Source organism: Rhododendron vialii, chromosome 8a, assembly GCF_030253575.1.
Source record: "Rhododendron vialii isolate Sample 1 chromosome 8a, ASM3025357v1".
In the NCBI taxonomy this organism is placed as follows: Eukaryota; Viridiplantae; Streptophyta; class Magnoliopsida; order Ericales; family Ericaceae; genus Rhododendron; species Rhododendron vialii.
In genome coordinates, this window is record NC_080564.1 from 2,936,983 (window position 1) to 2,961,457 (window position 24,475).

The following is a 24,475-nucleotide window of genomic DNA, read 5'->3' on the forward strand; positions in this document are numbered from 1 at the left end:
GATGACTCATACCACCATTAATTTCAAAATTGTTGGGACAATAGAATGAACTTTCACCACCTCTGTTCTGTGGATGTGGCTTCAGAGCGAACATCTTCACCTTGTTCTTTGTATGCAACTTTTTTTTATAATCAGGTGTCCGGACTAGCTTACACGCACCTTGACTAATCCTGAAGACCATGAGCCCACCGTCCACAAGCAGAGGATATGAAATTTGTTTTAGTAGAAACTAGGAAAACTGAGTCCATTGTAAACATGTAGAAGAGTGACATTCAATCACAATAGTACAAAATAAAACAATAAAACGTGATTCGCACGTGGAACTGGGCATGTACAAAAGGGTTCAACCTTATACAGGATTCCAGTTTCAGCACCCTAAGCAGCACAGCAGCACTAATTAGGTCACCAAAAAACCTTGTAGAGTTGATCAATAAATAAGTCAAAAGTTGCATGGAAACAAAAAAATAGGATTGAAGAATAAAGATAATCAGGAGTAGAATTGAATGCATCGTAAAAGTCCCTTGATGACAGGAAAACCCTAAATCCAGAATTAACTGCGGGGTTTGTGCAGACGAGGCCGATTGCAGAAAACCCTGCCGTTGGCTCTGACATATGCAACTATACCCACACTCATGCTTGCCCACACCGTTGAAAAAAACACGTGGCGATAATCATATCGAACTGCACAAGGAAGAATATATAAGAGCAGATCAACGGTTTTAGTTCATTATCAGATACCAACCTTAAAACAAAAATGTATTCTAATAGTCAATGCAGTGCAGGACCACAAAGGGTACAATGCTATTACAGTAGAGGGCCGATAAATTACTAAACAGAGTAATGGAAGACAATGTAGCAGTTCGCTATTTCCAGAAATTACCGAAGCAGAAGACAAAGGGAAAAAAAATTCACCTTGGCTCAATGACATAATTGTGAGGAAGAATCCAGCTAGGACCAGTAACAAAGCCAGAGGAAAGGACTGCAGGAGGAAATTAGGAGAGATAATTAGTCCAATTGGAATATTTAACACTACCCCGCCACTCCACCTAATGCAACAAAGCCTTCCTTTCTTCAGTCTGAAACCAGCAGTGCGATTCGAGAGAACTAAATCTTGCTAAGATGGACAGATGCAGCAACTTTGGGTAGTTCCGCTAATCTTCATTATTCAATTTATAAAAAGATAAAGCTACCTGGTCAAATTTAATGAATATAAAAGAAACAGTTGTTTGGATTGAACTTACAGCTATAGCCTCCAGGCCTCCTTTTTGGGATGTAGGGGTCACTTCCCGGCTAACAGAAACAATATAGTGCCCTTGCAGAAGATCAATTGCATCCTTCACATGAATACACGAAGGGAGTTAATTTTCTCAGCAGTGAAATTGAAGAACTATGAAGAAACAAACCAAGATAAAATTGACTGACTGACAAAAGAAACTTATTCCTGGAAAGTTCAGTTGATTAAAAATGATAGCATTTTCAGACAAAAAGGTTGCAAATTTAATATCCTAACAATGAGACGCCCCGCGCAAGGACCTCAATTCTCATTAAGAGACTGGTCGGCTTGTCTTCGTTCTTGCCCGTATTCTCGTCTTTTTTTACTCTTCCTGCACCCCTTCCCAATGTACATTACGAACGTAGTCTTCAACAAATCATTGCAACCATAATTAGAAGGTCTGTTGCAAACGTACTTGTATGAAGCAGGGCATAAAATAAAAAAATAAAAAAAGACTACTCAATCAGAACAGTACTTGCAGCCGTAGAACCAGAAGTTTGATTATTACTGTAATTTCATAAGCAGAGCTTTCAGATAACAAAATTTACAAAATACTGAACTAGCACTACCTATAATACTGAGCTAGCATTAATTTTACAAAGATAAAACGTAAAAAGAATTTTTTATTTATTAAAAAAAAAGTGATAGCGTGTATCAAAAAGTGAATGCATACCAACCTGTTTTGTTCCATCACAAAAGTTGTTCAAGTAATAGCGTGCAAGGGCATTATAGCCATCATTTAGAATCCCTTGGACTGTACGCCGGCCATATCTACGAGTACAAGAAATTTATGTACAGGTAAAGATACGACTTCAGACCAAATGTTTCTGGGGACACTTATAGACAGACACACACATAAACTTAAAGGAAGATCAACGGGAAGTTACCTGACAAAATCTCCTTTCAAAGCAGGAGTACCAGAATACTGGATGCTTACGTCATCCCCATGGTTTGCCCATACTGGAAATGCAAAAGAACAGAAGTTTCAAGCAACACAGTTCCATACCATTCTGAGAACCCAAACGGATGTTCATAATGCAAAACTAAAGGAACGAAACTCATCTGAAATAGGGAATTGATGATGATTATGGAAGTACTCACAAATCTTGAAGTTTTCATCAAAATTCGGATGTGAACTAATTGTTTCTTCAGCATCAAAAACACCAATCCTTCTAAGTTGGAATTCCATCATTTTTCGACCAATCATGCTCTGCAGCAATTGCTCATGTTACCAAATGGAACAAAATAACATGTAATCAAGGAGTACCAAAAAAATCAAAACACTTATTCACTCGCTCCTTTTCAGAGGGAATATCCTTATTACAAACTTATAACCTAAGAGAACTCACTCTCCTTCACCCTCTCAATGTCTCACATTATTGTGCTGACGCATCTAAAAGCATTAATCTTCATACACAAAAAAAAAAATTATATTTAGAGATCTATGAGGCACAATGGGGTCCGGCGCCAGCCTTCGACAGTTGAGGCTAGCTCCGTTCCGGCAAGGTAAAGGAATTGAATCCACAAAAGATAGGAGACGGGCTTCAATCCTATACCTCCGATTGGGATTATTTGGAGTCTCATATGTCCTTGCAGTGTCCACGTACGGGCATTTACATACACCCCCCATCACAAAGCCAAGAGTAAGAGGAAAATTAACTGGTAAAGATGCCTGGGCATGTAATGCCACAAAATAGCCATCTTCCATTGAGAAAAAGAGAGCAAGAAAAACAAGGAGAAGTGGAAACCATCGTACTGATGGAGATCAAAAAGGTTAATACTAAAGCAGTGACGAGTCCTCAGATAAAACTCTTCTCTCATTAGAAGACCAGGCAAAAGAAGAAATAAAATTCAGATGGCCCGGCTTGGCATTTCTACTCCAGCATTTGAACAGTTAAGCTCAAAATACCATGCTTATATTTAACATCCTTGCTTTTGCGTCATCCTGAAGTTCTTTCCATTAGGTAAGGTCCCCTAGGAGCAACAACTAACGGAAACCAGGTGAAAGGAAAACGATCATCTACGTCAGTTATGAAAATTTTGGAGGAAGCATAAAGTGGAAAGGCAGAAAAACAAGATACGAAAAAAAGCCTAAGGTCCCACCCGACATTCAATCCCCTGAGAGAGAACCAATCTGCATGCAAGATTTTCTACTACATATTACAACACGACACACCGTAAACATTTTATCATGCTGATTGAAGTTATAATACCTGGGTAACATTTGTACGGTCTAAGCAATCAATACAGTTGGTCCTTACAACACCAAGTTGCTCCTCAACTTTCCCACCTTTTTCATTGAAAAGAAGGTACCTATAATTTGAAGCGAAGCAGCACATGCAAGTAAAAAAACATGAAGGAAAAGAAAATTTTCAACTAACAAGACAAAAATTGTTCTGATGAATAATCAGATGAAATACTGAATTAGAGATGTTCATTGAGCTGTCTAAAAACTTAACGTATCTGAATATTGAATAAACACCTCAATCAAGGATATCTAGGTATCAATCAAGAATTAGTAATAACTGCAAGGGCACTCTTCTAAAATATATCAGTCAGCCTAAAATGATCAGTGGAATTGTGCAAGTAGGTATGGGATCATCGTACCCGTTACAAATCTAGTTGCATGGTTTCACCCGATCTGAAACTCCTAAATAATGGCTGCACCTTCCATACGGAATTGGTAGACATTAAGGTTGAAAGCAGGGTCTTAGACAATTGTGGTTAAAACCCCAAGAAGAAACAAAATAAATCATCAAAAGGCCACGGACATCTTACTTTCAAGAGTCAAAACGAAAGATACAACTCTATGTTTAGACTTAAAATATGCTAATGTTTTTCCATGCTAATGTTTTTCCACCAAATGATCATCTCGGCAATCTTCTTCTCACCCTCACTTTTTCTATTCAAACTTGGTAAACTATAGCACCTCAAAAAATATTCATGTGAAAAATCTAACTCCGCTTATTGACAATGGGATAACTAAACTTGATTTCCCCAGCTTTGTACAAGAGCATATTATGTTCTACTAAGTGATTAGACCGAATGGTAACCAAGTAGCATTTATGTCTAGGATCAAATTCACGGGCGTGCATTTACCCGCGATGATCATATTTGAAGCGATGAAGAACCAAAACTGACACAATTTTCTATACTTGAAAAGTAACCTGTTCACATCCATATCTTAAAAAAAAAAAAAAAGATTCAATTATCACTCTAAATTCATTACTCATGGCCACTGAGAAGAAACCATACCTATTTTTAACGATGAAATCCTCTATTTGATCATACAGGATAGAGAGACGCTCAAAATGGACGTGCCCGCAAATACGATGAAAGTCAAAGTGCAAGTACCTGCAAAGACAAATAGGTACAGGAATTAAATGGAAGCACATAGCCAATTAAGTTCAACATGAAAGTGGATTCTACCTCACATCGTCACTGGCAACATGCTGCACCGCACTCGCAAACTTTTCACTTAAGCGTCCCTCGCCTCCATGCTGAGAAAGAAGTACGTTGTTTAGAGAACAACCAGATCAAGACTATGACACTGCAAAATCAAACACATGACATGCAGGACAAGCTTCACATGGTGTGCGCCCTTGTGTGGGTCCCCGAAGAGAATAGCCTTCAAGAGGTGGATTGTAGAGGCCCAAATCCATAAGCCAATACTTTCCAAGGCATTGGACAAAGACAGATGAGGGGACATGAAGGTGCTTACCAAGAAAATGAATCTGTCCTACGTCCTTCGTAGTGAGAAAGTTAATGCATCAATATAAGCATGACCTTGAACCTTTAGAGTACCAAGAGTAATAAGTTTAAAAAGTGTGGTGTGCCCTACCGGACCATATTGTGTTATTCAGGGCCTGATCTTAAATAGACAGCCAAAATCTGAAGCCTACGAATGAGTCCTACAATAAATATCAAGTTCTCGCATGCTTTATGAGGACAAAAGAGTCAACAGATCAGATAGCATTTTCTACTAAATTCAAGTAGTACTGTTTTCTAAATCTTCCTTTAATAATTTTGTGATTACCAAAACCATAGATCTCAGCAGTATTTCTAATGCCTTAAAAAAAAACATTTCCACATACAAAATAGACCTGTGATATATTTGAATCTACAAGGAAAATAGAGGTCAGTTGCATTGATAATTCTTGAAAAACTTGTGGACATACAAAATAATAACTGTCTACATGATCACAGATCCTAACAATTGTGAGATGCGTACATACACGCAAAATTCATTGATCAACTGTAAGCATGTGTGAGAATGCATCTATGGATATGGGACTATATAATTATACTAAATTAGTGTACACAGTAAAATTATTCTGCAAAAATTAGTAACATGAAACCAGTGTCTACCTTGTTAACAAGATCAACAGCTAAGACATTTCCATACTTTTTTCTCAAATCCAAAAAGTGCCGTTCAAGTACTCGAGGCTGCAAAAAGTTTATCAAAGAAACACTCAGTTTGGATGCTAATGACTTAAGGGAGGGGGAGGAATCAGAATAAAAACATGCTATTTCAGAGAGAAGAAAATTAGGAAACTTACTGCCTCCTCATTTTTCATGATCTCAAATTTAGGCTTATATGTCAAATCAACAATTTGCTCCCAGAGTATGGGTATTGACCCTCGAACCTGCAAAAGACAACCTAAGAAATAAACCACATGTAATTGCTGTAACAAAAGCAATATGTGGCAAGTTGTACAATGTTTTCTGTAAATAAACTACCAGGGGAAATTAAAAATAAAAATCGCAACTTTTGTGTAACATCTGTGAAGATTAATATTGGCATTTAAGAAGAAACAAACAGGTTAAGATGAAGTAAAAATATCCCACAATATATTCCTACATGAACTTGCCAATTAGTTGTCACCTAAAAGTAACTAGACAAATAAATAAAAGGACCAAGTTTACTATCGAATGCGCATAAAGGGCTGCTCAGGTATATTCCTGGTATCACATAACACCGTTTACAGGGTATTCCAATAGTTGCTTCTTGCCTTTAATAAAAAGACACAATACATCTCTTAAGATGGGATTCGCGTGATCCATCACTTATTCAATGCAGCAGTGAACAATGTAGCATCTTCTGGCATTCTTGCAGTTCAACAATTTTTATGCCTACAATAGCCAGAGCATTGGAAATTTTGCCATCAGGCCTTTTCTTCCATTTAGTTGAATCCCTCACTGAAGCCACATAACCACCTAGTGGCCAGCGTCATAGTCAGTCTGATTGGTAGAACTATAGACAGCTGATCACCTCCTAGTACCAACAATTAAATTCTCACCTGATGCAGGACGAATGTGGAAAACTCCTACTAGTAGTGGAAGATATGGCAAAGCTGGAAAGTAGGTCTCAAAGGCAGTTTCAAATGGCTTTTCTGGGTGGAAAGTTGGTGAGATTATGGATTTTCCATCATTAGTGCTACTGTATAAAGGAATGAGAGATTTGGATTTAATTCAACAAGGGAAGAGAAGATTTGGTGGCTGTTATGGGCCGCGAAAAGTGACCATAGTACCAAATCTACTGTGTGTAACTAAGGGCTCTAGGTGTGAGCTGTGGAGGCAAGGGATTGGATTTTAGTGTTTGGAAAAAGGCTTAAAGATATCTGGATTTAGTGTTTTAGAACTGGATCACACAATTCCAAGAGAGTTTCAGTCAGACTATCACAAATATGCTCCATAGTAATTGCATATAGAACGCAGAGTTAAAAATATGATTACCTGCACAAATGATGCTATATGACCATTGAGCTGCATGATTTGTTCACTTTCCACAAAATTGGCGACATACCCGTCAGAATCAGCTCCTCTTCTCCACATCCGAGTGCCTTCATGAAAAAAATACTGCTTAAGTATCTAGTTGTATACTTATTCTAACTCTTTAAACAGGTTCCTAAGTCTCATACAAGTCCAAGAATAAGAAGAGCTGTGACCATCCAGCTCTTCACACCATGATACTGGAACTAGCTTTGAGAAAAATAAACGAAAATGTTAAGTACATGAAACCAATCCATGAAAAGGTCCAGGAAAGGACAATGGACAGTTCAGATTCACATTAAACCGTCCATTGTCCTTTCCTGGACCTTTTCATGGACTGGTTTAATGTACCCTACCAAACCTCAAAAATAAATGAACCAAAAAAAAAACCAGTTGAGATTTCAATACCAGTTCTCCGAGTGCATCTCCTTGCTATCAGAGTAACGTCAATAATTTCCTTCCCTATGGCTGCTTGAAAGTTCTGAAAAGCTGTTTGTTAGTTAAGGTGTAACTTCGAAAGGAAGACAACACGGAGCATCTCCAATGGTGTAGCTAAAAATGTGTTAAAGGCGTGTTATGTAACAAAAGTGCAATACATTAGACCCAAATTTGTATGTTAGGTTAGGGAGCGAATGGGTGCACCAATGTTGTAGTGAGAGTGTGTCTTACCATAACTTAGTGTATAGAAACACACCCATATATACACATGTATAAGAATACACACACATACAGTCTCTCTCTCTCTCTCTCTCACACACACACACACCCACACAAACAGCTATTTACTGACTCTAAGACACGCTAATTGTACCCAGTAGAGATGCTCTAATAGACGCCATTGAGATGGGTTAGCTAAATAACAAAATAGCCAGAAGGCACCAATAGCTAATAAACAATGTGACCAAGGATACTCCCTTGCATAACAGGAAGCAAGTATGGATCAAGCTGCAAAAACAAGATGTCATAGTCAGCAACAGTGAACTTAAGCTCTGCATGATGGAAATGAAACATCAATAAGCTTAAATCCGGCTGGCAGTGAACCCACCTTATTTTCTATGAGCACTTCCAACATATAGTTGTTCCAAAGAAACCTAGGGTCTGCCTGTGGAAAAAACATTAGACGTCAATGATGACACGTACACATGTAGACCGAATTTTTAAAAATAAAGGTCTGAAATAACGGTAAATCCACGTATAGGCAAACATGAACAAAGAAGCCATTGTTCAAGAAGTCAATTCACTAGGTAAAAATCACGATGCCACGGAAAAAATAAACATCTCAAACATCAAGAAAAGCTTACCTGTCTCCAAAGAGGAAGCAGCTTTGACTCATCACCTAAACTATGCAATCGTTGGGCACTGAAAGCCACAAAACATTAGGCATTTATTAGAAAAAATATCACCATGAATGCCGTGGATGACTGAGAATACGAACGGGTCAACACCAACAGTATTGAACTTGTATGCAACTTAGGTATCAATAAATATTTATACAAGGTTCTTGCATTGATTTATCTTTCAACCAAAAGTGTCTCAGGAGCTATTTTACATGGACCACAGAACACGTCAAAGTACAATTTACGCATTAAGGATGGTCATACAAGTTTGTGTTACTGCTGGATAGTCAAAGTATTGTCTAAATCTCTCTGTGGAAACTGGATCACCAAATAATCTAGGCAAGTGACTCAACAGGTGTCAACCAGGAAGCCTGTTGGAGCTAAGCATTATATAGTCGTAAGTTTCACGTTCTTTTGAGATGATACCGGAAAAAAGAGAGAAGCATGATGGATAAGGGGGTCAAATAACGAATATAAGTATGAAACTGTTGAGAGTACAGTAATCGTCAATAAAGCAATGCATATGAAATGATTCATATGACTACATGATTCCTCCACAGTGATTTCACAGCATTAACATAATGATAACAAAAACTTAAACCCAATCATACAAAAGGCTGTATAAGACCATCACTGGTTAAACTTCTTAAAGTCACTTGCAGAATGCCTATTGTAGGAAACAAGCTAGTTCACCTAGATAACTCCACTTTGACAATAAAGAAAAGGCCAACACTTTTATAATTGAAAATAATAAGATGGAAATTAAATCACCTCAGTGTTATATTGACATCATATGAAAAATACAGTCCCGGAGTCCTCTCTGCAATACCTAAAAGCCCAGAAAATTCAGTTTCCATCCTTTTCTGCCAGAAAATGTTTCATATAACAAAGTTAGAAACAATACTCAGCAATGTTAGTATAATACATACAGTAGACTGCAAGAGTTGAGCACATATACCTGCTCCAAAGGGGTATTCTTAAGAGAATGATCACAAGGAAAGACCTTCAAGGATGACACTTTGAAGATAGGAAGCCCCATGTAAGAACCAACATGTTCACGTCCCGTTATAACTAACAAATAAGACCCTGAAACATAATGACAACATAATAGTTCCAGTAAGGTGACAACTCTGGTTCCAACCTTCCAGGAGTGTATTGATGGAATCTTAACTAGCGTGGATCAAATTTAATCATAAAAAGTCACATCTTATCTTAATCTTAATCATATAAAAGACTCAAGGTGCTTCTAAAAGGATGCTTCAATTTCTATACCATTTTAGTAAGCGCTATCAAGAATTTAGTGAGCATCTCCAATGGGAGGAGTCAAATCTTATGTGGAGCTTCACTTGTCAAAATTGACATCATAAGCCTCCCCAATCTTACCTTCAAACCCAAAGTCAAAGTCAAATCCTACATGGATTTGACAACTAATTTGCATCAAGTGTCAAATGCAAAAGTGGTTATTTAGATTACAAAAATAGTGTATTGGTTTTTTTTTTTAAAACACCCTGAGAGCAAATCCGACATCATGATTGGAGGAAGAATGTCATGGGTGTCAAATTGCCACACCAGCCTTCAAAATTTTTTGGCATCTCCATATTTGAAGCAAAGATTGGAGATGTACCCCTTTCAAAATCATTCTAAACAACCTCATCTGTTCAAATTGTTATGGTGTTGGCTAGCATAAATCTCACAAATAGGGAGTTTTGGTGCACTGGTCTCTCATGGTTAACTAGCGAGTGAATGATAGACGATGCTGCAGAATCCTAAGTAGGGCGTCTATGCATCCTCCTTACATTTTGGGTGCTCACAAAGAAAGTCTTACCAGCCAAGAGCTTCAGAATCCCAATTACACCAAAGATAGTCTGAATTTTTGGAACTCTAACAGAGGTTGATTGTGGAATGTCATCTGGAGAGTAAACACCCAGCATCAAGTGAGGAAAAGAACAAGAAGATAAAGCTGAAATTTTGGAAGTTATAAGCATGTCAAACAAGTAACAAGATAATGCAGCTCACCAATAAGATTCATTGACCCATCCACCCGACTGATTGCCAAGCAGGAGCCAGTAGAGCCACAAGTGGGCTCAATAACATACTGATCCGGAAATTCCCATAACCGCATCCTTGTATATAGCTTCTGTGAAGGATCTGCCTTCTCCATCATTATAGGGATGGAATAGCTAGGAGGAACAGCAATAACATAACATTATTTTTTGGGGGACAAACGAAGGATGATAGCTATTCAACATGCTGTAGCAACCCCAAATGTTGACAAATTAAGACATTAGACCCCCTCCCTTAAAGCCCCTTTGGATTGTGAGAAAGTGTGTGATAAGAAAGGGGAAGGAGCCAATCAAAAAATATCATTTTTGTACTTTTCTCTCCAGTTCTCACCAGATTACTCAATCTTATGAGTGATTTGGCAAGAAACTCTAATACGAGTTCTTTCTTTTCTTATCAAATCCCCAAATCTAACGGGGCTGTTAGTACCCTCGTTCTACCAAAGTCACGAAGTCACTACATCTTCATCACCCAAGAACAATTAACTAATAATGGGTGATAACCACGGGCAAATATCAACACTAAGTTCGAATATACATTGATGAACCTGTTACTTTCATCTAAGCATCATTCTAGACGAATAGTAACGAACCCACTAACATCAAACTTTGAGTTTCAAATTACCTATCTGCACACGTGCCAACACAGATTCATTAACCCACTACTTTCAAGCAGCATTCTAGGCAAATAGTAACCCACCCACTAAAATCAGAAGTTGAGTTTCAAATTACCTATATGCACAACATATGTATTCCAACATAGATTCATTAACCCAAAACTTTCAACTAAGCAGCATTCTATACAACTATCGAAACAAACCCAGTAACATCAAAAGTCGAGTTCTAATTACCCATCTGCACAAGAGATGTATTCCAACATACAGTCATCAACCCACAACTTTCAACTAAGCAGCATTCTATACAATTATAGTAACGAACCCACTAAAATCAAAACGTCGAGTTTCAAATTTACCTATCTGCACAAGAGATGTAAACGTAAATACATACATGTAATAGGCTGGTTTACCTGATAGAATATGATTCAAGTAACGGCCGCAAGGGATGTGAGATCCAATTGGAGAAAGCAACAGTCAGTACCGATATGGGTCTTGGTTGAAATTGCTGAAAAAATCGAAATACCAATATGTGTTGTGATTGGTAAGAGCTAACGAATCGGATCGGCTGAGAGAGAGAGAGAGAGAGCGAGCGAGAATCAGTCAAAATAATGATATGTGGGTGGGGTTTCGAAATTGAAGAGGAACAACGGATGTAGACCTGGTTTGGTGGCGCTAAATAACTGCAAGACCGGAGGAATTGAGCTTAGATCTCGGAATTTTGGAAATAGCAAACGGAATTGAAACCACTACCTTTTTTTGGAAAGGTGATTTCTTGGGAATTTATGCGAAAAGAAGGCCGGGCCCCGCTCAATTTTAGAAAGTGTAAATTACAGTTTTTGATCCCTGTAGTTTGTCCCAATTTACTTGAGGCTTTGTTTGAAACTTGGAGAAAGAAAAGTAAAAGGAAATTACGTAGTTAATTAAGAAGGAAAATAGAAGAGAAATTGGGAGGGCAGTCGAATTGAAATTTAAAATTTTCCCTTTCTGTTTTAAGAACCAAACAAGGGAAGGAATTGTTTTAAAATTTACTCCTTCTTTCCACAAGTTCCAAACAGAACCGTTTTTATGGAGTACTTATTTCTTAACAACTGATTATACTACTATATGGGAAGATTAATGCTTGGAGAGTGTGTCTATTATAAGGAGATCAGTATATTTGTTCTCTCGCGATGCGCTTAATTTTGAAAGTGTCAAGAACCTACTCGAGATCTTATTCTAAAGTAATAAAAAAAAAATATGAAGACACATACCAAATCACCGTGACGTTGTTATGTTTTTTTATTTATTAGAGTGGAGTGTTGTCATTGGCGAATTAGAGCATCTCCAACAGTCTCAGTTGCATCCTAATCAAATTGACTACTCAAAACACCAAAATTCTACTTTGACTACTCACAAAATACACCCCTCTCCCAACAGTCTAAGCAAACGCCTACTCAAACCCCAAAACTCCTAAAAAAAAATCAAAATCACAAAACCCCTTCCCACCGCCGCCACCGCCACCACCACCACCACCAGCCATACCCACCGTCTGAATCAAGTCAAAAACCCACAAATCAACACTGGAATCATAAACCCACAAACCCACAAATCAAGTCAAAAACCCACAAATCCACAAAATCATAAACCCACAAACCACAAAGCCACCGTCGATTTCACCGTTGCCGTCGAGTTCGATTTCGATTTCACCGTCGAAAACCCACAAAAACATAGAAATACACCTCGCCATCGAGTTCAATTTCACCGTCAAATTTCCAGTTCGTGGGTTTCTAGACCCAACGTGTGTGTGTGTGTGTGAGAGAGAGAGAGAGAGAGAGAGAGAGAGAGAGAGAGAGAGAGAGAGGCAAAGTGAGGCTTAAACCTCGCTGGCCCTGACGTGGTACTGTAGTAGTCATCGGAGAGACGAGACTGTTGGCCGAGGGTTTTGAGGGGTTTCACTTGGGAAAGAGGCAAAAGTGGAGAAGAACCGAGCCTATTGGAGATGCTCTTACATCACCTTTCTTTGCTTGTGAATTTGGCCTTGGCAAATCCGAAACTGTTGCCGGCTTTATGGCAATAAAATTTCTGCTTCTGGCATTGCGCTTAATGTTCGGCTAAATAAGTCAAGTGGCTTATTTGTTCTTATTCAAATATTTTTCGTATTTGTTAATTTTTTGGAAATTATTGCATCATCATGACGAGAGGAATTTAAAAAGTAAAAAATTATTATCGAAATCAAAAAAAAATTGAATAAAGACGAAAAAATTGGCTTATTTTCTTCTTTATTCAAAAAAAATTTGATTTCGATCATAATTTTTACTTTTTAGATTCCTCCCAAAAAATTGACGAAAAACTAACAAATACGAAAAAAATTTGAATAAAGACAAAAAAATAAACCAGTTGGCTTATTTAGCCGAATGGGGCCTAAGTCTTGCACAGGACTGATTTCTCTGGGACGTGTTGGATACGGCAGCCATTAATTAATTAATTTGTAAAGCATCAACCTAAAGGTTTGGTCAAAGATTCCAAATCTCGAGGCCACCGAGGTTAGCCCGGTTGCATCGAAATTAATCGGAAATATGTGCAAATTGGTCCGAACATTCGGTTTTCAAAACAAAATTTACTAAAGTATCCATACATACAATATGGTAGGTCTTGGTGCTTCAAATTTCTAGTGGCCATGTGGTGCTGCTCGTATCAAAACTTGTGATCCGAACAAATTGTTGTACTTCCCTAGTAAAGGAAAATGAATCATCTCATACAGCAAAAACCTTGGAAATCATATGAAATTTGGGCAAAAAAAGACTAAAGTTTGTCCTTTTTTTGACGAACAATATCATCCCATTAATATCATAGAAATCAAATAAACAGTACAACCATATGAATACAAACCATACAAATAACCCACACAATAGCCAACACAAAACAACCCGACAAAACAAGGTCAACAATACACCCCCACAAAACCCAAAAGGAAAACACAAGCATTTGCTCAACGCCAAAAACACGAACAACTAAACCTGCAAAACAAGAGAATAAGAGACAGAGAATACACGAGAATAAGAAACAAGAATGAATAATCGGCAGTAGCAGTTGATAACAACAACTAGAGTTCTGCACAGACATAACAGAAAATCCTCAAAATTGCTTCCAAAAATGTGGGGAAATGAAACATAAACCTCAGAGCAATCAAATTTACCTTCTTAAACAGCGGATAGATAAAATAAAACAAAAGAAAAGAATGTGTTACACATAACATACACATTGTTAGAACATTTTACGAAGAAAACTCCAAAAACATCTCTCCGATTTCTAAACCGGTAAGTAAAATAATCCCTCGAACAACAATGCTACGTACACAGAAAAAATCATATCGTGACTCGAATTCACGTTATATGCGGTCCCGTACGTTACACCTAACTAGAACCCATTTTTTCTGTGTACGTAACTTTACTGTTCTTGGACTTATATCATATGAAATCTCCACGTTCGTCTCTTGGAGGCGGGGCGTTGAGGTCAAGATTTCTTCTTCTCTCCGCCTCACCAGAAGCCTCCGCCGCTCCCTCCGCTCTCTCCTCCACATTTGGCCCGGCGGGAGCCCCAACTCCCCCTCCCTCAGCCGCAGGGGGTTCCACTGCCACGCCGCCTTGACCAGCCACGTCTCCGCCGTCAAGTGGGTTCAGCAGGTGCTCCACCCCCTCGTCAACGAATTCCTGCCGGGTAAAAGTTGGGGGCGGAAAAGCGCCTCGGTACCCGCGATCCGCGTGGGTTCTCAGATGACCACATAACCCCCTGTCCGAGTCGAAGTACCTGTCGCAGATACTGCAATAGAAAATGCCCTGCCCCTCCACCTCCGCCCCTGCTGGCGGTGGGGGCGGTGGAGGAGGAGGAGGTGGAGGTGGCGGGACATCTCTGACTGGCCTAGACGGGCCCGCTCCGTCGTCCCCCTCTCTTGTTCTTTTCCTTTGAACAACCCCACCACTACCACTACCAGAAACACCCCCGATTCGCAACACCGCCGCTGACCCACCACCCGAACCGCCGCCCACACTCGGGTCCACCGTACCCGAACCCCCACCCTCCACACCGAATTGAACTCCATGAGGAATTTCAGATGTGATTCCTCGGCCTGCAGGATGGGGAGCCGGTGGTTGTGGTTCTTGCCCAGGGACAGGGGCGCCGCCGCGGCCGCCGGAGGAGGAGCCTTGTCCTACATTGCGGCGTATCGGGGCTCGGCCACGGTGGGGCGGAGTTTGATCGGGGTTGCTCATTATCTTCGCCGGAGATGATGATCAGTGTAGAGAGAGAGAGAGAGAGAGAGAGAGAGAGAGAGAGAGAGAGAGAGAGAGAGTATAGGAGTGAGAAAAACAGAGTACGTAAGAACAGGGGAATGGACGTGGTGGCCGTTGTATATATAGTGGAGGGAAATTTTTGAATTGGCGGTTATATGGAAGGTTACGTCCTTAGATCTTGGACCGTCGATGTTTGGTGGATGACGAAGTGGACGGTCCGGATGGGATTTTTGGTGACAGTTGATGTAACGGTGCATGGTTTTTCCGTTGGTGAGGGAGTATGGAATAAAGACTTGTGCCTGATGGTGGGAGGCGGGAAAGTAACGGTTTAACGATTGCGCTGGTTGCAAAAATTACGTGGCCAATATACCCTCGTTTTTTAACGATTGTAAGACGAAAATGCCCTTGATGTCGTATACGGGTTTTTTGCGAAATTATACACTTCAGAAGTATTTAAGACTTTATTTTTTAATGAAATGACTAGTTGATTGATTCTGTGGGGAAAAAAATAAAATGCACTTGTGGTGGTAGCTAATTTGCTACTCCATCCGTTCCAAATTGAGAGTTCCTCACGGGGATTCTAACTATTTTAGGAAACGTGCAATGATTAAACATATATTGCCTATCATTTCCACCATTACCCCTATATTCTACCTACTTTATAACACTTATTTTCATTTGTGAGAGACACTTTTGGAAAATCACCAAATTTTTCCTTCCATTTTTGGAAATAGAGTCATCATTTTGGAACAATTCAAAATGGAATAATGGACTCTCAATTTGGAATGGAGGGAGTATGTTGCTATGACGACGACGAAACTGGTATTTCGTTGATCCAAAATCCGGTCTTGAGTGGACTAAGTGGATTTTTTACTACTGTTGTTGTTTCTTGCGGCTTTTTGCTTAATTTTTGCTATTTTAGTTGTGTTTCTTGTTGATTTTGTGTGTTTGTTGTATTTTGATTGGATCACTTTTGGGCCGTGTAATCGTTTTTATAGTTTTTTATATCTACATCTGGCACTTTCTCGAAAAAACCCAAAATTGCTATTATCATTGACACCTCATTTGTCGAAAATAACCAGTCTTGCAAAATCTATGCAGTCATTTTCCCTTAATCTTGTCAATAGAAAAAGTAGTTATTCTTATTTTTTTGATAAGATACGAAAATAAAATAGAACCATAACGTTTACTTGTTATCCATTGGTATAGAAACGAGGGTAATGAATTTACAAGCTTATTAACTGGGGCAATTAAGTATCATAGCTGTAGGTGCAATGTCAGTTCTAACCACTATAAAAATGATGTGCATTCTCTTGTTGATGGGAGTTGATGTCGGGATGTAGCTGCTTCTACAATGACAAAAAAAATGTACCGCACATTTATGCATCAAAACATTTAGACATGGAATTGGATTTTCTCTAGCCTTAAATTTGGACCAGAGAGAACATGAACCCTTTAGACAAACGTTTACATGTGCTCCTACCTTCACGCTTTATATCGCTTTCGTTTCGGGAAGACCAAAAAAAAGAAAAGAACATCCTTCAGGCACAGCCCCAGCATAGAGATAATCAAAAGTAGCCAAACGAAATAGTAGAACATGAATTACAAAAAAAAGAGAGCAAAGAAACAGTAGAACTTGGGTTCAACTTTGTCCAATTTCGTCAACCCAGTGGAGGACCCCCAAAAAAACTGGGAGTTTTTATTTTGCATGAAGTGCAATTCATGGGAGTCTTTCTACACTACATGTACACAGCAGTACTCATGTCCAAACTTCAACAAGTTCACAACTCTATAGTAATATGTACTTAACGAACTACCATCTGGATAAGCCTCTGGAGTGTCACGAACTTCAGTTTGTTTCTGAGAGACAACATATGTGGTATCGAGCTCAGCATTATGATAACAATGATCATAAGCTACTGACCAAGGTTCCCCAGAAGACGCTCTACCGCAGCATGAACATTTCCAGTAGTGGCTATGAGTGCCTGTATATTCTCTTGGGGATCCATAAAACCCATTTCTTGTAGATTTAAAAGCTGGGTAGCATACAGTTCTTCACGAGGCACTATAAATTTGAGGGAAAAAAAGAGCAAGCTATTAATAGGTAGATGTTCAAAGAAATAGGGCATACAAGGGGAAAAGGAAATAATATTAACTGTTCAATGCACGAGAAGGGTTTCCAGTCCCAAGGCCACCAAACATGTTCATCAACGTCTCCAACCCGGCATTGTCTATTGGGAGAACAGTGACACTCCCATCGTGAGAGACAAATAACATAGGAGTAATATAGACGAGTAAAAACAACCAAGGAAAATTTAGTACTATGACCAAGTTCTTTGTATTGTTTATTTTCATACAATTTTCTATTTTTCCAGAAAAAAAAATTTACAGATTGCGGGTAACGTCATGAGGAATATCATATGAGCATGATACCATTACCAACAGTCGTCACGACTCAAGACTCTTTAGAGGTCCCTATTGTAGAACCACCATTGACAAGTTGACAAGTTTCGTCCACCATTGGGAAATGAGTTTGTTAGATAGGTTGATATACATTGTTGGGCTCATTTCCTAACACCTGAAGCTTTTGGGACAATTGGTAACTTAACATGGTATCAGAGCTCCGGTTTCTGAGAGGTCTTGGAGCTCAAGTCTCTCAATTTGCATTTGTCCCTTGTTTGCGTTATGCTTCTCCACTTTGTAATCTACTTCATTCCATGTCTGGATGTTTACATCTTCACGTGCAAGACGGGGTTGCACATGAGGGAGTGCGTTAGATAGCTTGATAAACAATGTTGGGTCTATTCCTTAACACCTTAAGTTTTTGGGACAATTGGTATCTTCACAATGGTTAATCTAGGGATAGATGTCAAAAGACAAGGTGGCACCCTCTGTGATTCTACTCTTCAAAACAACAAACACGAATGGAAGGCATTCCTTCTCCATAGAAGGATATATGTTCTTCGACCTTTTTGAGACTGAGGTAATACAGGACCCTCCTTTTCCTCCATCATCATTTTGGGCTGGAAGTGCCCGCAGTGAGTGGTCCAGAGCACAGAAGAAAAATCAAAATGGACATTCTGGTACAGGGGCCGCTAATACTGACAGCTTAGCCAGGCATTCTTCTATGCTTTTGAATGCACCTTGGCATGCTTGGTCCAAGACAACCTCAACTTCTTTACTCATTAGACAAGAAAAAGAGAAAAACCTGATGTTTCACATGTGACACCTGGACAAGGGTCATTGTTTGAATATTTAGTTGCATAATTGGTATAAAATGAGCAAAATGTCTTTTAACACCTGGTTCTCTATAATTCGATAGGTTTCATGGAATAAAATGGTGATATCTTTAAAAGTGAGTCTGAGTACCCTTTTATCAGAGATTCGATTGGTCACCAAGATAAGAATTAGCACCCTATACTTGCACCTGAGTTCATTTAACATAGGTGCTATTGCGAATGATCAGCCCCAGTGCAGCTAAAATATACATCAAACCCATAAGAATACATGCACATGGGATTTGTGAAAGATATGTACCTGTTACCCCACCCGTTTGACTCCCTTCCCTGCAGGAGTGGAATTTCGTTTAAGAAAACAAAAAAGAAAAAGAGCAGGTTAAAATCTAATCAACATAATCAGAATAACAGAGTACCAGGCCAGAAAAAACAATGGCAAATGAACTAGATATTCTAAACTCTGAAATGGGACTGTTAATGGCATCAGAAATTACATTCTGGCATTCTGCTATGAATAACACTCACGGGTACATGGATAACAAAAACGTCATCGGTGAAATTGCAAGGCTTGGAGTTAACTTCCATTACAAAATGAACTTAGAAGCAAAGTCTTACCCGGTTGATGGTTGATGACCAAGCCGAGACTGAAGAGCTTGTCGCAAAGTCAAGAGTTGCTGAAACAGAGGAAAACAGAAGTTAAGAAACAGAGGGAGGAACAAATAAAGAGCAAACCAAAAAAAGAAGAAACAAAAAACAGAAAAGAAAAAGGTCTCACATATGCACATTAAAGGTTAAACTACATACACCATTTTCTACTACCCCCGGAGTATTTCTTCCCCGAAGGAGATGCAACTCACTCATCTTTACATTATGCCTGTATGTGGGTAATATTTACATGCATAATGAAAGCTCCTCTTTAGGTCCAAAATAAAATGCACCTGCACACTCTTTCCATTTTTTCTACTTTGTTCACATGAAAGGTTCCCCATAAATTGGACATGTATATATCGTGGATCCCCTTTTCTTGAACAAAAAAAGACGGCTAACTTTTTTCTTTCTTTATTCAAGAAAAATCAATATACTTTTAATCTTGAATCGGGATTAACTAGGACAAAAATAAAGCATTGGGTCGAACTCTTCTTTGGTGTCAATGTAATAGCTATGAAAAGGCATCTACTTCCGGGAAAGTGTAAAAGAACAGAACGCATTATGGAACATACAATGCATTACAGACATGTAATCATTACCTTCAATGGTTCTACCTCTTAAAAAGATAAATCTAAATATTTAATAGCATGGTGATACATTTATACAAAACTTGTATGCTTACAAGCAATAATAAAATATTAACTAAATAATAAGCAAAACCAATCAAACAGCGATCATTTTGTATGAAAAATGTGACTACTCATCATTTTTCAGATAGTATTTTTGAAATTCTATTCTTACTTATGTCAAATTTGGAATCCAAAATTTGGCGGGAGTTAATAACTTTCAAATACAAATGATTTTGTATGAAAGACTTGACAACTCATCTTTTTTCAGATATAATGTTTTTGAAACTGGTTAGTTTCACTAACAATCTTTTTAGTTATATCCCTTGATATAGGGGATAGAACTATACAATTTTATCCCAAGGACCGTGGAGGTAACAAAAATGCCACTTTTTCTTAGTACGAAAAATAAGAAAAAAAAAAGATTAGGACTCCAAAAGTGCATGTTGTTCTATCAGAAGACCAAGAAGAAGAAGGAATCAACTTTGAAGAAGAAGAAATCAAAAAAGAAATGGCAATTGAGAACAAAGTTTCAGGGCCGCAATAAATATTTCCATTCAAAAATTTTGGCCTCCGTTACACGCTTGGAAAAAAGTTCAAAATTTTGTTTGAGGCAGTTAACTTGCACCATGAATCTACATGAATTAATTAACACCATCCCAATCTCAGGTACAAATTTAACTATCAAATACTGAACTCATGGTAGAAACTTCTTGTAGCAGCTTCCTGCATGCTCCTAAAAGTGGAGAAGTTATTTCTTAAGCTAGTTTATCTCAAGCCAACCTCCAGTGTTCATGGAGAAGTCAATTGACAAATGAATTCTGGGTTTTGCCTCCCCTATCTAAGCTGGGAATTGGAATCCAGCATATTGCATAGCTGTGGATTGAGATCGTGAATCTACCAAACAAATATACCAGAGAACAATGAACCTCACCATCAAATATAGAGCATATTACATAACAAAGAAAAGAACTACCTGAGTCATGTACTGAGGGTTGGAGAGGACACTTTGCATCTGTGATACAGCTGGGTTTTGCATGAACTGACTTAATGAAGCAGTATCCTCAGTGGATCCAAACACGGGTTGATAATCTAGGTGACCTAGGCCACCAAGTGCTGGCAGCCTAACGTCTCCAGCAGGATTCAACCTAGGATTGGAGTTCGTTTGAGCACCACCAGCTGCCAGATTTATATGAAGTTAACAACATACTAGCAAAAGTGTCCTTTTTTATAGGCTCTATTTGTGAAGAATGATTCAAGCAAGGAAAGGGTAAGAGAAAATTTAAATGATCCAGTGGCTCACAGCACTTGGATCCTTCGACTTTTCCATTTACTTTTTCCTAACCCCCATCCAAACTCAACGAAGAAAAATAATAACAATAATAGGGCAATGGATTAACGACATTGAAAAAGACAAATGTTTGTCAACAAAATACTATATTTACGTTACTCATATCGGAAGTTGAGCGCAAAAATAAGGACCAATAGAGGCCCAAAACCACCTGCCTCAGACCAAAACATCCAAAATCTTAAGAAAAAAGAATAGCAAAAAGAGAGCTTAACTTACCCCCTCCAGAGGCCCAAGGGTTAGGAAGTGGATTAGCATTTGGAGCGGAATTGGACGTAGTTTGAGAATCAGTGCTAAATGGGTTTGAGCCTAGATCATTTCTGGCATCCCCACCCCTAGTTGTTGCATTCAGAAATGGCTCTTGAGCATTTTCATACATCCGCCTCAGCATATTCAATCCCTCAGGAGGTGATTCGTTATTGCTCATTACTCTATCAGTATTGCGCATCCTATCATGCATGAGTGCAGGGTTCCTTGCAGCCTCCAACATCCGACGGATAGTACTGGGATCAGTCAGTATGTGAGCAAGCTCTGGATTCCGATCAATGAGTTCATCAATCTGAGGATCATTCATTATTACATTCTGCATTATATTCTGGTTATCCACAACATTGTGAACAGAGGGCATGTCAATTATTTCTCTCATCAGGTTGGGGTTCTGAGTCAACTTTTGCTGCACTTGTTGCAATATTGGAAGTCCAGCTCCAAATAGTTCACTGTTGTCACTTAATCCATAACCAAGTCCAGAAGATAACGAAGCCCCCAAACTATATCCCCCACACATACCACATTCACCGGAACCAACAGACGTCATACCACTTGGAGTGGAATTTGGAACTCCAGGGTCGGATGCAACCTTTGAAACGGCTGATGTAGCTGGTGCAAAACCGCGAACCAAGTGGACAGTGTGATCTGCCTCCAATCCTATAAATCGTAAAAAGAAAATGAATATAGTTCAAGTAGAGGTAGAATACTAGGGCAGTTCACTATTTTGCTGCTCATATAGATGAGATAAACCCATGAATTTGACAGAGAAAAATCTATCCACAGATGGAACTATCAAGCGGGGCATCTCATGGACATGATTCAACAAAGAAACCAGCAGTGGATTGAGCATCTGGGGGGTTTTGTTTGTGTGGCGGTTGGATGAGGACCTTACCCGTTTACCCACCAATTTTTTTTATGTACAAATTTCAATCTTTAACTTAAAAACTCTAAACCCAAAACTTGCAACTTTGCCCCTTTTTCTAAAGTTTGAAACAAAACGTACGTCTATACATGGGTTAGACAAACCAGTGAGGAGCAAATGAGTAAGAGACAACAATACAGCCGTGTTGTTTTTCCACATACAACATGTACTGGTACCGAATTGCCTTCTTCGCAGAACTATCCCAATTGCAACCCTCTGGAGTAAGTAAATTACTGAACTTACCATGATCAATTCCATTCCCTGTACCCAAAAAAGATACCATAACAAACCCCAACAAGTAGACTGTGCTAATTCCAGAAAAAACTAACTCGATTCAGATGCTAATCCGCATATAAATGTACATATAAACTCTCCCTTACATAATGACTCAGATTCCACAAAGACACTAACATCATTTCACATGCATGTGAATGGGAACAACGAGAATCGATTGACACGCCATGCACTGCAGCTTTCAAGAGTTTGCAAAAAAGTAAACCGATTTGAATGCCAAATTCCCATATCAATATGCTATAATTATTGGCAAGTACGCTAACATAATTCCTTACGAGTCTTGAACTTATATTGAATGCAATTAATATCAATCTGGTAACATTTTCTGATTTTATAATAATCGTCAATTAAAAGAAGTATTTTTTCTCTATTTTCGTTGTAGCAGCGGCTATTGGACTGGCTATTGTATTCTCAATTTGTCGTGCACAACACATTGCATGTGTATGGTGAGAACCGATTGACATGTCGTAGCTTTCTATCCTTCTATGGTTTGGTTATCCTGCCAAAAACAAAAATTTAAGAAATAATAACTCGATTCAAATGCTAATTCCCATACCAACATGCATTGTAACAGAGACGAACATAATCACACATGCATGTGCACGGCGAGAACTGATTGACAATACCGTAGCTTTCTAGGGTATGTTCGTCCTTCAAAACCCGCCCTTTGTAGATCAACCGCTGCCGTTCGGCGGCGGCATCGCAGTTCTGCGCAACGACCGACTTGAGCGATCCGACGGTGGAGTCGAGGCTGATCTGCACGGAGAACTTGGAGCCGTTGAAGCAGCGGATGTGTACGGTCACTCCGCCGCCTGCGACGGCGTGCGATTCGGCTGCCTCCGCCGCGCCGGAACCCATGCTCGAAACCTCCCTACTACTCAAAAAACGCCAAGGAAAAAACGATTCAAGAAAATGGAAATCGGTCGGTGGAAATCAAACGGCCGTGGTTTGGCGGTGGGTGTTGGACGATATAGAAGAAAAAGTTGCGGGAAGGGGGAGGAGAGAGGGGTTTTGGCCTCTGCTGCAATTTCCGCGCGCCAGACGGGAGTGGTTTTTCAGGTGAACCGAGCCTGTGGGCTGTACCTCAGTTACGTGTTGGGACAAATAAGCCATTTTGGCTTATTTTTTATTTTTATTTAAATTTTTTTCATATTATTTGGCTTATTGTCATTTTTTTGGGGATTATTGCATCCTCACATCAAGAGGAATTTAAAAAGTAAAAATTTTTGCCCAAAATCCAATTTTTTTTGAATAAAGACGAAAAAAAATCAATAAGCCAATTTTTCGTCTTTATTCAAAAAAAATGGATTTCGGTCAAAAATTTTAACAATTTTAACTTTTTAGATTCCTCTTGTCGTGAGGATATGAAATAATCCCCAAAAAAATGAAAATAAGCCAAGTGATACGAAAAAAATTTGAATAAGGACAAAAAATAAGCCACTGTGGCTTATTTGTCCGAACGGAAGAGCATATATACTCCACTATACTCCCTCGGTCTTTTTAAATGTGCTGCTTGGTAACTCCAACTTATTAAGAAGACATCGTCATTACACCTTTCACATCAACTTTTTCCTCCACTTTCCCTACTTATCCATATCATTACACTTTTACTCACTAATTTTACAAATTGAAATCTACTTTTAGGGACAAAATAGACAATACACTAACTTTTACTTCCTAACTTTACAAAATGGACACTTATTAAGGGAGAATCCAAAATGAAATACTGGACACAAAATAAGGGACGGAGGAAGTAGTAGTTTTGAGCTAAAAAAAAGTCACTTAATTCACGGGTGTACGCGAGTGG

At 38.9% G+C, this 24,475-nt stretch overlaps 3 protein-coding genes across 7 annotated transcripts; all 3 read right to left on the minus strand.

Annotated features, from left to right (window-relative positions):
* Window positions 1–247: 247 nt before the first annotated feature.
* On the minus strand, window positions 248–11,852 carry LOC131299071 (phosphoinositide phosphatase SAC7-like). 3 transcript variants are annotated; one of them, XM_058324622.1, is made up of 22 exons: window positions 11,718–11,852; window positions 11,470–11,564; window positions 10,399–10,562; window positions 10,208–10,291; window positions 9,341–9,468; window positions 9,154–9,245; window positions 8,347–8,404; window positions 8,091–8,147; window positions 7,957–7,990; window positions 7,454–7,534; window positions 7,010–7,116; window positions 5,833–5,919; window positions 5,642–5,719; window positions 4,703–4,773; window positions 4,529–4,627; window positions 3,487–3,586; window positions 2,375–2,483; window positions 2,161–2,233; window positions 1,951–2,044; window positions 1,242–1,334; window positions 913–979; window positions 248–681 (listed from the first exon to the last, which is right to left on the minus strand). In XM_058324622.1, exons 3-22 carry the CDS (start codon window positions 10,544–10,546, stop codon window positions 551–553), a joined length of 1,791 nt encoding a protein of 596 aa, XP_058180605.1. In that variant the 5' UTR covers window positions 10,547–10,562; window positions 11,470–11,564; window positions 11,718–11,852; the 3' UTR covers window positions 248–550. The 3 variants fall into 3 exon arrangements, with proteins under 3 accessions (XP_058180605.1, XP_058180604.1, XP_058180603.1); XM_058324621.1 differs by having other exon boundaries at window positions 11,470–11,624; XM_058324620.1 differs by having other exon boundaries at window positions 11,470–11,836.
* Window positions 11,853–14,197: 2,345 nt separating this feature from the next.
* Window positions 14,198–15,380, minus strand: LOC131299085 (uncharacterized). The gene has a single exon (XM_058324646.1). The coding sequence runs from the start codon at window positions 15,304–15,306 to the stop codon at window positions 14,506–14,508; it is 801 nt and encodes a 266-aa protein (XP_058180629.1). The 5' UTR covers window positions 15,307–15,380; the 3' UTR covers window positions 14,198–14,505.
* A 1,583-nt stretch (window positions 15,381–16,963) lies between these two features.
* On the minus strand, window positions 16,964–23,746 carry LOC131299074 (ubiquitin domain-containing protein DSK2b-like). Of its 3 annotated transcripts, XM_058324633.1 has the most exons (8): window positions 23,295–23,746; window positions 21,504–22,109; window positions 21,405–21,464; window positions 20,814–21,016; window positions 19,179–19,237; window positions 18,865–18,893; window positions 17,484–17,558; window positions 16,964–17,392 (listed from the first exon to the last, which is right to left on the minus strand). In XM_058324633.1, the coding sequence occupies exons 1-8, from the start codon at window positions 23,524–23,526 to the stop codon at window positions 17,244–17,246; spliced, it is 1,413 nt and encodes a 470-aa protein (XP_058180616.1). In that variant the 5' UTR covers window positions 23,527–23,746; the 3' UTR covers window positions 16,964–17,243. The 3 variants fall into 3 exon arrangements, with proteins under 3 accessions (XP_058180616.1, XP_058180615.1, XP_058180617.1); XM_058324632.1 differs by having other exon boundaries at window positions 21,405–22,109; XM_058324634.1 differs by lacking the exon at window positions 17,484–17,558 and having other exon boundaries at window positions 21,405–22,109.
* Window positions 23,747–24,475: the final 729 nt, after the last annotated feature.

Excerpts from the sequence above, each read along its gene's own strand:
- LOC131299071 (XM_058324622.1), bottom strand. The coding sequence starts at position 10,546 with ATGATGGAGAAGGCAGATCCTTCACAGAAGCTATATACAAGGATGCGG. Across the intron at positions 4,628-4,702 it reads GTTGCCAGTGACGATGTGAG|GTACTTGCACTTTGACTTTC; the intron begins GTAGAATCCACT and ends TTGTCTTTGCAG. Across the intron at positions 2,484-3,486 it reads ACCGTACAAATGTTACCCAG|AGCATGATTGGTCGAAAAAT; the intron begins GTATTATAACTT and ends CAATTGCTGCAG.
- LOC131299085 (XM_058324646.1), bottom strand. The coding sequence starts at position 15,306 with ATGAGCAACCCCGATCAAACTCCGCCCCACCGTGGCCGAGCCCCGATA.
- LOC131299074 (XM_058324632.1), bottom strand. The coding sequence starts at position 23,526 with ATGGGTTCCGGCGCGGCGGAGGCAGCCGAATCGCACGCCGTCGCAGGC. Across the intron at positions 22,110-23,294 it reads ACATACCCTAGAAAGCTACG|GATTGGAGGCAGATCACACT; the intron begins GTATTGTCAATC and ends TACGATTTATAG. Across the intron at positions 17,559-18,864 it reads TCAAACGGGTGGGGTAACAG|ACAATGCCGGGTTGGAGACG; the intron begins GTACATATCTTT and ends TTCTCCCAATAG.